Here is a 15,108-nt window from a genome sequence, read left to right as displayed (position 1 = left end):
TGTGTTGCATTTCTTGATACAATCGCTGACCTTCTAACTTGAATTTTAAAATATCTTGCATTACATTACACATGTATAGGGTACAAATGTCTAGTTTATTTGTTTTATGGGGGGATATAGAAACATGGGAGGCACAAATAATTTCTGCCTCACTGGTTATACTGTATACTACTACATGTATATGCTTACATTGTGTATTTCTAAAAATGAATAGATAAATGTTTATTCAGTATATACATACAAATATATGTACATACATGTACCAAGGATAACCCATTAAAGGTTGAAAGCTTATTTCCAATCGGGTCCTTTGATGCACAGATGTTGGTGCTAGGGGGTCATTATGTGGGAGAAAACCGGATTACACGGGGGAAACCTGTGTGAGTGACCGTCATACCCTCTCAAATACAACCACTGCTGATCACGGGGATTGGACTCGGGTTACAGCGGCGAGAAGCGATGGTGCAGCGCTACTTCTGTGCTCCCCAGACAATATAAGCTAAACATTTATTCCTAGAGAGATCATGTATTATGTATGTTTTGTGGAGATGGGATCACTTATGTTGCCCAAGATAAATAACGAAATGAAAACGAGGACGGATTAAGTTTGTGCCAACTTTACAGTCTGATACAGTAAATGTCCAATTCAAGACTTGTTCACTCCTTTAGAAACGTCACCAGCTTTAAGGTATCCAACTCACATAAGCTGATTTTTATAAAATGTAAATCAAGGTGTCTATTATGACCATAATTGATGGTAAAAGCTATATCTATGTTTTTCATTGAAAACTTGCCACAAAAACACCTTATATTATCAATTATTTTTATCTCCCCACATTTTTTCAATTATGCTACAACTTTTTTTTAAATAATGAAATAAAATAAGAAATAAATAGACATTTAAAGTTTTCTTTTATTATTATAGCATAATTTTGATTATTATAAAACACTTCTAACGTCAAAAAGACAGTCTGACTATGAGAAAACATGAAAAATAGAAAAATAAAAATTCAAATGCAAAAAGGTGAAATGTACAAAATCGCTGTTTAAAAAAAATAAATGCAAAATTGTCACAAATAATGTACTGCAAATGAAGTTCAATCCCTATATAATTGTTTACCACAATTATAAAGACATTTACCATAGAAAACTTTAATTATGCTATGTTGAACACACACACCCTCCCTACAAAATCTTAACATTGAAACATTTTGATGCAAAATTCCAATTTGAAAAAAAAATTAACAGACATGAAAAATGTATCATTCAAACAATGAAAGCATGGGAACTCTTGATAAAACAATGATACATGTCACTAACCTCAACCTGACCTTGAATCATCAGGAAATGCTCATTATCATATAAAGTTTACTTTTCACATCTAAAGACCGAATAGCTAATGTATCAACTTTACATGTGTCAAACACAAAACATGCTTATAAAACATGGCAAATTTACTGTTCAAAAAATGAACAAAGCTTTGGAATAATATTTCCCAACAACTTTTTATCTTTGGTAACACGTGGTTTCTCAATACAATTTTTTGCAGTAAAAATATTTCTCAGACCATCTTCACCATCTCTCTGCCAAACAAGTTTCAAATGTTGTAGATTTAGGCCAGAGCCTGCGATATTTTCTGCAGTAGCTAATTCGAGTACACCACTGGCAACAAGACAATGTAGGGTGCCAATATTTTTGGCCTTGGCAAGATTGAACTTTTCTTGTAAAAAATGACAATTTGATGCATAAGAATGTTTTACATAATCTACTTTTGTCATGCCACTTGCACACAAAATCTTGGCTAACATTTTGACATCATGAACTGCATCATGAGCATTGTAAGATTCTTGACAGAAATATTCTGCTAGAAATTCTTGCTTATAAGAACGAAGGTTTGGAACTTTTGAACGCAATGATGACAAAGAATCCACAAATGCTAAAACATGATTTGAAAATTCATTCATCATTCCTACTCTACATATAGCATAGGATAGAACACGGAAGTCAAAAACGCTTCCATTGTGTGCAATTAAAATAACATTGCTAATGCTCTTCAAAAATTTTAAAATTTTTGAAAGTGCTTCTGTTATCGATACAGTTGCCACTTGCTTTCCGTGCACAGTCATGTGTTCACCATCCCAGGATATACCAGTTATCTGCTCAGCTTTTTCATTGATGGGTACTTTAGGTGAAACATAACATGAAAACTCGGCATCAGAATCCATAACTTGTGCAGCAATCTGTGTGATATGAGGCATTAGTCCAGGCTGAACTGAAAAAGATCCATAAAATTGAATTGAACACTTATGAAAACAATTATTTATATAAACTATTTAAATACATGTAATTTACTCTAAATACAGAATTGGTAATAGTATTCAAAATTCCAACAAAGAGCCCATGAACCACATCGCTGACCTGAGCCCATATTTATAGATTTTCCTTATATATTCGCAAGTAAAACTTTGATGCCCTATTATGGCCCCATCCTACCCCCATGGGCCATGATTTTAACAAACTTGAATCTGCAATATGTCAGGAAGCTTTCATGTAAAATTCAGCTTTTCTGGCCCAGTGGTTCTTGAGAACATTTTTAAATGACCCCACTCTGTTCTTGCATTTTTGTGATTATCTCCCCTTTGAGGAGGACATGGTCTTTCATTTGAACAAACTTGAATGCCCTTCACCCAAGGATGCTTTTTGCCAAGTTTGGTTGAAAATGGCTTGGTGGTTCTGGAGAAGAAGTCGGAAATGTAAAAAGTTTACAGACGGACTGACAGACGACGGACAACAAGCGATCAGAAAAGCTCACTTGAGATTTCAGCTAAGGTGAGCTAAAATGTGGAAGTCAATTATATTTCTTACTCAATCCTGTAGTTTCTAGGTCGATAATGACCCTATTCTCTTGAACTTTGTTCAGGTGGTCGACTTTGGTGAATCCTGGTTTGGGAACTGCATCAGGAATAGTATGGATGTCGACTTGGTCAGAAAGTCCAACTTCTAATGAAATATGAATATACATGTATCTCTAATATACAAACAATCACACGGCCTCTCACCTCTGTCGGCGTGGGTTCGAATCCCACTCGCGCCGGTAAGTGAGAAAGTTTCTCAGTTTACTTTCGGAAGGTCGGTGGTCTCTTCCCAGCTACATTGTATCTGGGTTCTCTCTTCCACCAATAAAAACAGGGTGCCACCATATAACTGAAAAATTGTTGAGTGTGGCGGAAAACACCAATCAATCAAACAATCAATTTCAACATTTATTCATAAACTAACACTTTGTAAGTTATTGTTTACCTGATTGATGTGTATCTCCTTCAGCTGCTTCGTTGGCTCCTTTGTGGGTAATTCTCTCCTGCTTCAAATCCAATCGACGGCGCTTCTTTTCAGGCAACTTTGATCTTTCCTGTCTCTTCTGTCTTTTCATGTCCATCTTCTCCGAATATTTCAGTGTATGATGACCAGGGGATAATCCGTGTTCTTTAAATACCTGTTAGTAAGAGTAAATACATTTAATAAGAATGAACAAGAATTCATCATTCTTTTCGAGTAATTCAAAAATTATGAATTATATGAGATTCATCACTGTTCGTTATCTTCACCTTTCATTTATAGCAATAAATATTAGCCTAAAGTTAATGTAAATAATGTTTTCTTACTTTGAAAATATACACATCCATCGAAGAGTTTTTGTTAGTAATATAAATTTCCAAAAATAAGCTGCAAGAAATGGTCAAAACTGACAACAGGAAATTGAACAAAACTCAACAAACACCTCAAGATAACATCAAGCTTGTCTACCTCCGGTAAGTATTTGCGACCTTCATTCATACATGCTGCAGTAGCTTTTAGACGGAAGTCAAGGTTTTGACTTTCCCCATAATGCAAGTGGTTTGGTGCTCGTAAACTGACTGCTCGGTTAGCATGTTCGCAAGATTGGCTGGACCCTAAATCACTATACAAGGTAGCTTTGGCAATCACAGGTTCAAAGATTTCATCAAGTTTTTCTTTCAAAACTGGGTCACTCAGTGATGTCTTGTACGGTAAACTTCGATGCCAGTGTGTCTCAGCTGGTCTTCTCTTGGATCCACAAAACCTTGGAACACACTTGGTATGAGTAGTATAACCCCGCTCGATAGGCGGTTCAACTGAGTGCAGTTAAAGAGATCGGTAATGTTGGCTACTAGTAACTGGCTACTTTAAAAAACGAGAAAAGTTGGCTACTAGTAGCCAGCTACTTGAACCTGGAAAAGTTAGCTACTAGTAGGCCAGTTACTAGTAACCAGCTACTAAAAGTAAGAAAAGTTAGCTACTCGTAGCCAGCTACTACAAAGTATGAAAGTTATAATTAATGATAGCCATCTACCAGATAAAGGTTAATGAGTTTGAAAATTATTATCTATCAGATTTATTTCTAAAGAGGACGAGGAGTCGTATGAAATTTCATGCTCAATTATCCTCTATTACATAACGTTGTAATGCAAAATACGAATAAACTTTTTAAACTGAGTGCATGTTACTTTAAAAATGATACGGATTGAATTCAAACCTTCATTCATTTGATATACCATACATTTTCAGATATCTTAAGATATCTACGAAAATCTTGAAATTTCAGGTTACCTGCCATCAAAAGGTATAAGTAGCTGACTTCCTTAAGCGTGATATCTGAAAATTCATGACATATCACGATACCCCCAATATCACTACTCGCCATACGTATCGTTGTAAGTTAGTTAAATATATGATATAAACATAGAGTTCCTTAAGGTATTCACATAGATCTTGAAATTTCATTGTACCGATAATCAAAATGTACAAGTAGCTGATTTCCTAAAGAGCGATATCTGAAAATTCGTGGCGTATCAAAACACCCTCTATCACTTCTTGTCATATGTTTAGCCGTAAATTCGTCAGATATCTAATACAAACACAAAGTTCCTTACGGTATTCACACCAATGTTGAAATTTCAGAGTAACTCGAATCAAATTGTAAAAGTAGCAGATATCTCAAAATGTATGGTATATCAAATGAATGAAGGTCTGAATTAAATCCGTATCATTTTCAAAGTAAACACTCAGTTGAAAAAGTTTATTCGTATTTTGCATTACAACGTTATGTAATTGGGGATAATTGAGCATGAAATTTCATACGACTCCTCGTCCTCTTTAGAAATAAATCTGATACTGATAGATAATAATTTTCAAACCTTTTGACCTGATGGGCAATAATTCTATCTACACTAAAGCATATTTTAAAAATATGATATTTTAAGATTTGATCTAGATCTAATTAAATATACGTTTTTCTTTCATAAAATACTAATTTTTCAAAAACATATGCATTTTAATGCATAATAATTCATCATTTTCAAACCCGAGGGGTGTAATGTCCTGATATTTAGTGTAATGTCCTGATGAGACATTTCTACAAAAATGATACATTTTTACGATGTTTTATGCATCCAAATTAATTATGGTTATGAGCTGGTATGTATCTTAAGATATTCAACTATTATTTTTGATATTTTTTGGTTATTTTTCATTATTTTAGGTTTAAAATAAACCAAGGGTGTAATGTCCTGATATCGGAATGACCTGATGACACGGTAGAGCGTTATTGAGTAATGTCCTGATGTGTTATTTTATTGTCACAAAGCTTCTTATGATGATATTTGTTTTCATATTGAATTCTTTCACAAACATGCATCTATTAAAATGATACAAAATAAATCAATAATGGTTATTTGTTATTTTAAATCTTATATACTAACTATTGATAAGGAAATAAACCTTGAAATGAAATAGTTATTATTTTTTATAACTTATTTTGTCATTCTTTATATATTATAAAAGAAAAAAAGTGTAAACAGATTATTTTATACCCATTTTATCACATTTAGCAAAATTTAAGCGAATATTGTAATGTCCTGATAATTAGTGTAATGAAGTATTTTATCAATCTGATTTGTAATGTTACGTACGTGTATACATTTTTGTAGTGATTAATTTGTTTGAATGGCTTGTTGGTTATATTTTATATGTTGTAAAACATAATTATCAACCGTTGCTTAAACAAGTGTTATAAAGAGTTTTCTTCTTTTTCAGATTGGATATCAATTTTTATTACAGATATTAATCTGCAATAAATCTCTATCTGATATAAAATAACTATTAAGAGAGGTTGCAGACTGGGGGGGGGGTGCTATTATCGACCTATATATTTTTAATATGCATGCAGAAATATTAGATATTTAAATTAGAATGATTACAAATTTTAAAGGCATTACTGTGAATAATGTAGAAAAAAATTGACTGATGATACCTCACTTATTCTTGATGGCGGTGAAGAATTCTCACATAGAAACTTGGGGGGGGGGGGAATCATAAATGTCTGGACTTCATATTAATTATGAAAAAAAGCCAACTCATGTACCAGTAATATGGTTAAGTTCCAAAAAGTAAAGTAAGGAAACTTTGCTGCCCAGACTTAGGTGGGGTACTACCAGATTTACTTTGTTAGAAATACATTTTGATGTGGAATTGGAAAAGATACCAAATAATATTATGAAACAAAATTCTTTAATCAAACAATGGGAGAAAAGGTTTTAAACTCCCGTTGGGAAAATTACAGTTATCAAGAAATTAGTAATTCACATTTTTATGCCAATCCTAAACTCATCTGAATACTACCTTAAGGAATTAGAAAAGATATATTTCTTGTTTATATGGAATAATTCAACACAGAGGGTAAAAAATGAGGTCATTGTTAAAAAATATGAAGATGGGAGATTGAAAATGGTATTCTAATGGAATTCACAGCGTCTATGAAAATATTATTGATAAGATATCTCATGTTTTCAAATAGAGGAATGGAACATTTTATTCTAAAGTTGGACTTTACAAAGTGATAAACTGCGGAAGTGATTATATCACAATATTCTTAAAAATATTGAAAAATAAATTTTGGATAGATGTATTCAAAGCATGGCTTATATTATGTAACCTCAGTAACAATTATGATGTTGCTGCTGATGCACCGTTATTTTATAAACCAAATATTCATATTGGCGGAAAACCATTTTGTAAGAAATCATAAATAAAAAAGAATGACCCGATAACTCGTGTTGTAGCCTGCTTTATTACGTTGCATTTGATCCGAATGTTATAACACTACAAATATAATATATTATTATATACTTTCAATTTCATCTCTTCTTTTTTCTTCAAAAGTTTGCGGGCATATATCACACGATATGTGCCCGAAAACATTCCGGCCCGCAAACATTACGTCACAATCAAATTTCTACGCCGTTAATTTTCAAATTTTTCGTTTTTTTCATTCTTTTACTAAGTTAAACCGATAAAGTTATTGTTAAAAATAAAATTATTGCTAGTTTCTAAATGAAATTGAAAGTATATAATAAAAAGGTTATAGACTTTGTATGGGAAATATGACGACCTCGTTTTTTGTCGCGGACGGACCTCGCAAGCTCGGTTCGTCTACGCGCCAAAAAACTCGGTCGTCATATTTTCCCATACAAAGTCTATAACCTATAATTATTATATACCCATCAATGTATCGTTCGTTGATACTGTGGATTTCACAGCGCGTGATCCGGTTTTACGGATCACCACACTGTGGTTTTCTGATTCCGTATCAGTATCCTCTGAAACTGATGCCGTCACAATGACGTCACAATGCATAAACGCAACGTTATTTGTGGAAAATATTGACCGTGTCACAAAACAAAACTACATACACAAAACATAATTTCATGGTATGTCTGTGTTTTTGATAATTTGGATTACATTTATCATCTTATAAATGTGGATTTAAAATGCAGAAGGGGGTATATAATAAACTTATCATTACTACAGTAACTTGATCCGAAGAGTTGGGTCACGTCTCGTTGACAGGCGGGGGTCATCAGATCAAACTCGACGCTTCGCGTCTCGTGTGATCTGATGATCTGCGCCTGTCAACTCGACGTGATCCGACTCTTCGGATCAAGTTACTGTAGTAATAATATATATTTACACATAGCGTTTTCTGTATATCAAAGACTGTCTGTAAATATAAGCTGAACGTAATATAAGCTGAACGTATAAATTGGGCGGTGTGTCAAGGGAAATTCGTTAGAAAAATAATACAACCTGAATTTGACATAGATAGTGTTGTTCTACAACCAATACTAGTAAAGAATTCTGTTCTGATATTTTTAAGTATGCAGTACAATGTAGCAAAACGTGACTCTCATCTTGTACACTATCTAAAGAACACAGAGTACATATTCTGTCTTCTAATGCTTCTCCCTTATTCTATTATATGTAAGTGTATATTAAGTATACCACATCTTTAATAATTGTGCATGTAGAGATCTTCTGATCTTTTGGAAATTCCGAAAGCAAATGTCTCCTTTCACCCAATGCTTTATAACTACTTACATTGTACAGCCATTGTATTAATATTGATATAATGAACAATTCTATCATTTAATTTTGATTTATCCGTAATGCTCATATCAGTTTTTATCAGGTCATTCCAATATCAGGATATTTCACCTTTGATGTACATGTAGTATAAGTTTGAAATAACAAATAACCATATTATTGATTAATGATTTTTAAAAATATCATTTGACAAATGTATGTTTGTGAAAGAATTCAATATGAAAACAAATATCATCATAAGAAGCTTTGTGACAATAAGATAACACATCAGGACATTACTCAATAACGCTCTACCGTGTCATCAGGTCATTCCGATATCAGGACATTACACCCTTGGTTTATTTTAAACCTAAAATAATGAAAAATAACCAAAAAATATCAAAAATAATAGTTGAATATCTTAAGATATATACCAACTCATAACCATAATTAATTTGGATGCATAAAACATCGTAAAAATGTATCATTTTTGTAGAAATGTCTCATCAGGACATTACACTAAATATCAGGACATTACACCCCTCGGGTTTGAAAATGATGAATTATTATGCATTAAAATGCATATAGTTTTGAAAAATTAGTATTTTATGAAAGAAAAACGTATATTTAATTAGATCAAATCTTAAAATATCATATTTTTAAAATATGCTTTAGTGTAGATAGAATTACTGCCCATCAGGTCAATCAGGACATTACACTTATCAGGTCATTACACCGACCCGAGGTGGGGAGATAGCGTGTGAACGTTTTGATATTGCTTTTGTATACCTTTTGTATGTATATTCCTTTTGTATTCCTTTTTGTTAAATTTCAAATAAAGAATTGAATTAAAGAAGAACAATGGTTGAAAGTTTACACATTTATTAAATGAACAATTAAAAGTTTACACATTTATCAAATCAACAATTTGAACAATTTACTGACCTTCTAGCGCGTGACATGTGCTCCAACACCTGGCGTTTTACCGTGAGAAAAACTGATTTTCTGAAAAACAACTGTCGGGCGTGCAGAAGTGTTGCATCATGACTAGAAAAATATATACCCGTCAGGTTTCGTTTTCATTTTTCGGAAACGCGGGTATTTTGTAAACAATAAATCCGTTGTGCATGATGTTTCGTTTGTTAAAAACCTAGGTGTATTTTTTGACAGAACACTAAGCATGCGAAAACAGGCAACTGCTATATCAAAGGCATGCTTTTTTCAGATCCGATACATTGGACGCATAAGACCATTCATTACTGAAGACGCCTGCAAGACTTTGGTCAGTTCGCAAGTGACTTCGCGTTTAGACTATGAAAACGCCCTTTTCTATGGTGTTAATTCTGACATGTGTCAAAGTTACAGCGTGTGCAGAATTCAGCAGCACGGCTGATTACCAGAACTAAGAAAAATGAGCACATTACACCAGTTTTAGTGAAACTCCATTGGCTTCCAGTACATTTCAGGGTTCAGTACAAACTGTTAATGTACACATTTAAAGCTCTCCACGGTCTTGTACCTGTCTACCTTGAAGAACTGGTCAGTCCATACAATCCATCAAGGTCTTTACGATCCGAAAACACCAAGAGTTAAGACCAAAACGTATGGCGACAGAAGGTTTGACAAAGCAACCGCCACACTCTGGAATAACCTTCCAAGTTACATCCGCAACGAAAATTCTTTCGAACTTTTCAAGAAAAATATAAAAACTTACTTCTTCAGACTTGCTTATCACGATTTTATGTAAGCCATTTCCAGTGACAGTATTAATATTCTTTTTTATGAAACCTTTTTGTATGTATTTTCTGTAGTTTAATCACGATTTTGTATAAGCCAGTGCTAGAATTCATATTCTTTTAATGAAACGAATATTATTTTTTTACACTGTTTTAGATATGTTCAATTTTTAATTGTAGTTTATTGTTATTTTAATGTAAAGCGCTTAGAGTATTTTTTTTTATATTATATAATGCGCTATATAAATACTGTAAATAATAATAATAATAAACTCAGCTATTCGGTAGTTATATAAAACGGAATTCGGTTAACTATTTAAATAGTTTACACATTTATCAAATCAACAATTTGAACAATTTACTGACCCTCTAGCGCGTGGCACGTGCTCCAACACCTGGTGTTTTACCGTGAGAGAAACTGGTTTTCTGAAAAACAACTGTTGCGCATGCAGAAGTATTGCATTATGACTAGAGAAATAGATACCCGCCAGGTGTCGTGTTCATTTCTCGAAAATGCAGGTATTTTGTGAACAATGAACTCAGCTATTCGGTAGTTTTATAAAACGGAATTCGGTTAACTATGTAAATAGTTTACACATTTATCTAATCAACAATTTACTGGGAGGCTCTAGGGCGTGGGCACGTGCTCCAACACCTGGTGTTTTACCGTGAGAGAAACTGATTTTCTGAAAAACAACTGTCGCGCGTGCAGAAGTATTGCATCATGACTAGAAAAATAGATACCCGCCAGGTTTCGTTTTCATTTTTCGGAAACGCGGGTATTTTGTAAACAATGAACTCAGCTATTTGGTAGTTTTATAAAACACAATTTTACACAGAGTTAAAGTGTATCGAGAGGCGGGGCTAAGCAGGTGCAAGTTGCAGGTGTCAGGTGTGTGGGCGGGTCAAGCTGGACAAGTGGGAAAGTGTGTTCGTGTTAGAGGGACATAAAAACGCGATACAGAGGTCACATTGTCACTTTTCAGCATCATGTCTGAGCGAATCCAGGATATATAGAGAGATAGAAGGGAGCAGTGATTGAGATATTTAGAACAACATCTTCACGTACAACGAGCGCGTGGATTACAACTCCGCAGACGGAATAGAGAGCGACTGGGAATTTTACAGCAAGGTCGCGGAGAACGAAATCAACAACCTAGAAGGTTAGTGTCGGAATACTATCATATTCAGCTGGATAGAGATCGTCATTCCCGGAAATTCAAAGTGAAACAAAATGTCTACAACGTAACTTTTAGGCCTATTCCAGATTCTTCAATTATTCGGCGTTTATTTCGGGATTTACTTCAAAAGGTGAAATTACGGATGCAGTGTAACCCTAACGATTATGTACGGCTCAACATTCGACACCCCGCTTTGGATTCAGACATCTGGGTCGAATTTACGCAGTCCAAAAACCTCAACGAGGAGAAAATTTTAAACAAAATAGAAGCCGTTCAGCAATCTAAGAAGGAATTTGTCATCACAGACGGATCTATCCAGCTGGATTTCTTCCACGTGAAATACCCCCAAGGGAGTGGCGGCGACATGAAGAAAAAATACCTGCACGTGGATAAGGAGAAATTCAAGACCTCCAAGAGAGCCATCGTTCGGATCGACAACCCCGACGATTCATTGTGTCTCCCCAGAGTTATCGTTGTGGCGCAACTTCACAGTCAAAAACCCGAGCATTCTGACGCCGAATGGAGAAGAAAAGGTTAAGGATGAGAAAAGGGGATGTACGAGCTCTCGACCAGAAACGACAGGCCTTAGCTCTCATGGAACTGGCCGGGTGTGAAATCGACCATCCTTGTGGCCTCAGGAGTAGGAGAAATTACAACAGGTCCTGGCTCTCGAGTATTGCTTGAAAATATTTCAATTTAAGACGAACTCACAGCGAATGCTATATTAGACCCCATCTACAAAGGACAAGGGAACGGAAAATGTTTGAACATCCTGCTGGATAACGAGCATTACGATGCCATAACATCGATGTCGGGAGTGACGGAGAATACACATTATTGTGATTACTGTGATGTTGGATATAGCCACATCGAAGACCACCGTACCGTCTGTCCTCACCGCTGTTCGTTTTGTTTGGCCGACACCCCCTGTTCCCCGGACGGCACCCGCACGGAATGCTCTCATTGTAAGGGATTTTTTTTTTTTTTTTTTTTTTAGAAATGTTACGTGTTACCAGACCCACTTGAAACCTTACAGTACCATTACCGCGACAACCGTCTGTAGTTTAATGGGACGTTGCGACCAGTGCCAGAAATGGATGAGCAAGAAATTATTAAAGGGACACGCGTGTGGCGGTAAAACACAATGTCACATCTGTAAGAAACTCGTCACCAACCCACAGCTCTGCTTCGTTCAAAAGAAACCCAAGCCCAAACGCAACAAGGAATTGAAAATGTACATTTATTTCGATTTTGAATGTACACAGGAGAACGGAGTTCACAACCCTAATCTCTGTGTGGCCGAACGCGTGTGTCAACATTGCGACAGTTTAGACATCGACACGCGCTGTGAACACTGTCAAGCGTTTGGATCGCAACGCCGCTTTGTATTTCAAGGCCCAGACACCTTAAAGCAGTTTATGGACTGGTTATTACAATCCGAGACAGACGAGAAGGGTAATGTGTCCTTCAAACACGATGAAACTACTGCCATTGCGCACAATTTCAAGGGATACGATGGACAGTTCATCTTGAATTATCTGGTGCACATGGCCTGTATCAAACCCGCAGTCATCCTCAACGGCAGTAAAATCTTGTGCATGGGAGTGTTCGGATTGAGATTCATCGATTCGTACAATTTCCTCCCCTTTGCCCTCGCCAATATGCCCTCTGCGTTTAGTTTAACAGAACTGAAAAAAGGTAATTTCCCCCACTTTTTCAACACGGAACAGAACCAGAATTATGTGGGTCCTTATCCAGATGCCCACTACTACAATCCTGACGACATGTCGATCGCCAATCGTGCAGCCTTCTATACCTGGTACAATCAACAGGCCGGAAAAGTGTTCGATTTCCAGAAGGAATTCTTGGCTTACCGTATCTCGGATGTGGATATTTTACGCCGTTGTTGTGCGCAATTTAAGGCGACTCTCTACGGGCTCGTCCGTGTCGATCCGTTTCAGAAATTAATAACTTTTGCCAGCACGGCTAATTTAGCTTATCGACGAGGATTCATGGCACAGGACACCATTGCCATCATCTCCAATATGGGTTACCTACCGTCGCGCCGCTACTCGGCCAAGGCCTGCCGCTGGCTCACCTCCCTAGACCGCAACATACGTCATGCTAAGAACGGGGGTGAAATCACCATAGGATCCTATACAGTGGACGGCTACGACGACGAATCCCGCACCGTGTACGAATTTTACGGCTGCTACTGGCACGGGTGCCCCACCTGTTATCCGAATCTGTTGACGGAAACCCATCTCCATCGAGTCCAGCAGACGTATCAAACTCTGTACGAGCAGACCTTGAAACGTGCCGCCACCTTAGAGCAACAAGGATATACGGTAGTGAGTATCTGGGAACACGTGTTTGATCGACAAGTCAAAAACAATCCGGAGTTACAAACATTCCTACGAGACCTCGATATTCAGAACCCATTAAGCCTACGCGACGCCTTATACGGGGGTCATACCAATGCCACGCGCCTGTATTGCGAGGAGGGAGACATGCAATACATCGATGTGTGTTCCCTGTATCCTTACGTGTTGAAATACAAACCGTTTCCCATTTACCATCCTCAAGTCATCACCAGCGATTTCGCCGATGTGAGAGAGTACTTTGGGCTCATTCGTTGCCGCGTCCTCCCACCCCGAGGTCTGTATCATCCCGTGCTACCCTACAAGACAGGCGGAAAATTACTCTTCCCCTTATGCCGAACCTGCGCCGAACATCGCAACTTAGGACCCGACGATCGATGCAGTCACACCGATTCAGAACGCAGTCTGACCAGAACCTGGGTGATCGTAGAAGTACACAAAGTTCTAGATCTCGGCTATCGGCTCGAGCACATCCACGAAGTCTGGCATTTTGAAAAGACCAGCGAGGATTTGTTTCGATCTTACATCGACACTTTCTTGAAGTCAAACAAGAAGCTTCCGGATTTCCCGATGAATGTCAAACGCGCGAACAGAAACAAGAATACATCAGTGAGATCCAGCGCCGGGAAGGCATCTTCATGAATCTAATAGACATTGAGAAAAACCCCGTCCGTAGAACCATTGCCAAATTCTTTTTAAATTGTCTCTGGGGAAAATTTGCACAACGATTACAACTAGCACAAACACAGTATTTAACCGAAGAAGAAGAATTACAGAAAAAATTACAAGATGCCACTCTAGAAATCAAAGGAGTCGAGCTGCTGGAAAATCGAGATCACCCCGAAACCGACATGATGCTGATCAATTATCAGGAAAAAGAAGAATTTTTAGAAGATTGTCCTTTTGGCAATGTGGTGTTAGCGTGTTTTACCACCGCACACGCTCGTTTACATCTCTACGAGACTCTAGAGCCTTTGGGGGATCGCGTCCTCTATTTCGATACCGACAGCATCATTTACCAACACGATGAAAGTCGGTTCAACCCCACCATCATCAACAGTTTAGGAGGTTGGACCGATGAATTGGGTGGTGACCGCATCGTCAAATACATGTCGAGAAGCCCTAAAAATTACGCGTACGAGACCCAGGGGGAAAAATCAATGTGTAAAGTCAAAGGACTGACGCTCAAGGATTGTTTCCCTCACCACCTTAGAAAAAATGTTGAAAGGGGAAGAAGAAGAAGTCAACGTGCGTTACCCCCACTTTATTCAAAGAACACGACATCACGATGTTCGCACCATCCCCTTAGTAAAGAAATACATTTGTAACGCGTGATGTACGACAAGCGACAGCGGGTTTACCATTACAACACCC

At 36.8% G+C, this 15,108-nt stretch overlaps 2 protein-coding genes across 4 annotated transcripts; one reads left to right on the top strand and one right to left on the bottom strand.

Annotated features, from left to right (window-relative positions):
• Positions 1–895: 895 nt before the first annotated feature.
• LOC125678411 (DNA polymerase III PolC-type-like) lies at positions 896–10,673 on the bottom strand. Of its 3 annotated transcripts, none has more exons than XM_048916841.2 (4): positions 10,539–10,673; positions 3,301–3,493; positions 2,866–3,000; positions 896–2,272 (listed from the first exon to the last, which is right to left on the bottom strand). In XM_048916841.2, the coding sequence occupies exons 2-4, from the start codon at positions 3,434–3,436 to the stop codon at positions 1,455–1,457; spliced, it is 1,089 nt and encodes a 362-aa protein (XP_048772798.1). In that variant the 5' UTR covers positions 3,437–3,493; positions 10,539–10,673; the 3' UTR covers positions 896–1,454. The 3 variants fall into 3 exon arrangements, with proteins under 3 accessions (XP_048772798.1, XP_048772799.1, XP_048772797.1); XM_048916842.2 differs by lacking the exon at positions 10,539–10,673 and adding an exon at positions 9,382–10,491; XM_048916840.2 differs by lacking the exon at positions 10,539–10,673 and adding an exon at positions 3,663–4,443.
• A 1,777-nt stretch (positions 10,674–12,450) lies between these two features.
• LOC125679869 (uncharacterized) lies at positions 12,451–14,376 on the top strand. Its single transcript, XM_056153357.1, has one exon. It carries the CDS (start codon positions 12,451–12,453, stop codon positions 14,374–14,376), a length of 1,926 nt encoding a protein of 641 aa, XP_056009332.1.
• Positions 14,377–15,108: the final 732 nt, after the last annotated feature.

Source organism: Ostrea edulis, chromosome 2, assembly GCF_947568905.1.
Source record: "Ostrea edulis chromosome 2, xbOstEdul1.1, whole genome shotgun sequence".
Classification (NCBI taxonomy): Eukaryota; Metazoa; Mollusca; class Bivalvia; order Ostreida; family Ostreidae; genus Ostrea; species Ostrea edulis.
The sequence above is the reverse complement of the archived record's forward strand: the minus strand, read 5'-3'. Positions and strand labels throughout refer to the sequence as shown.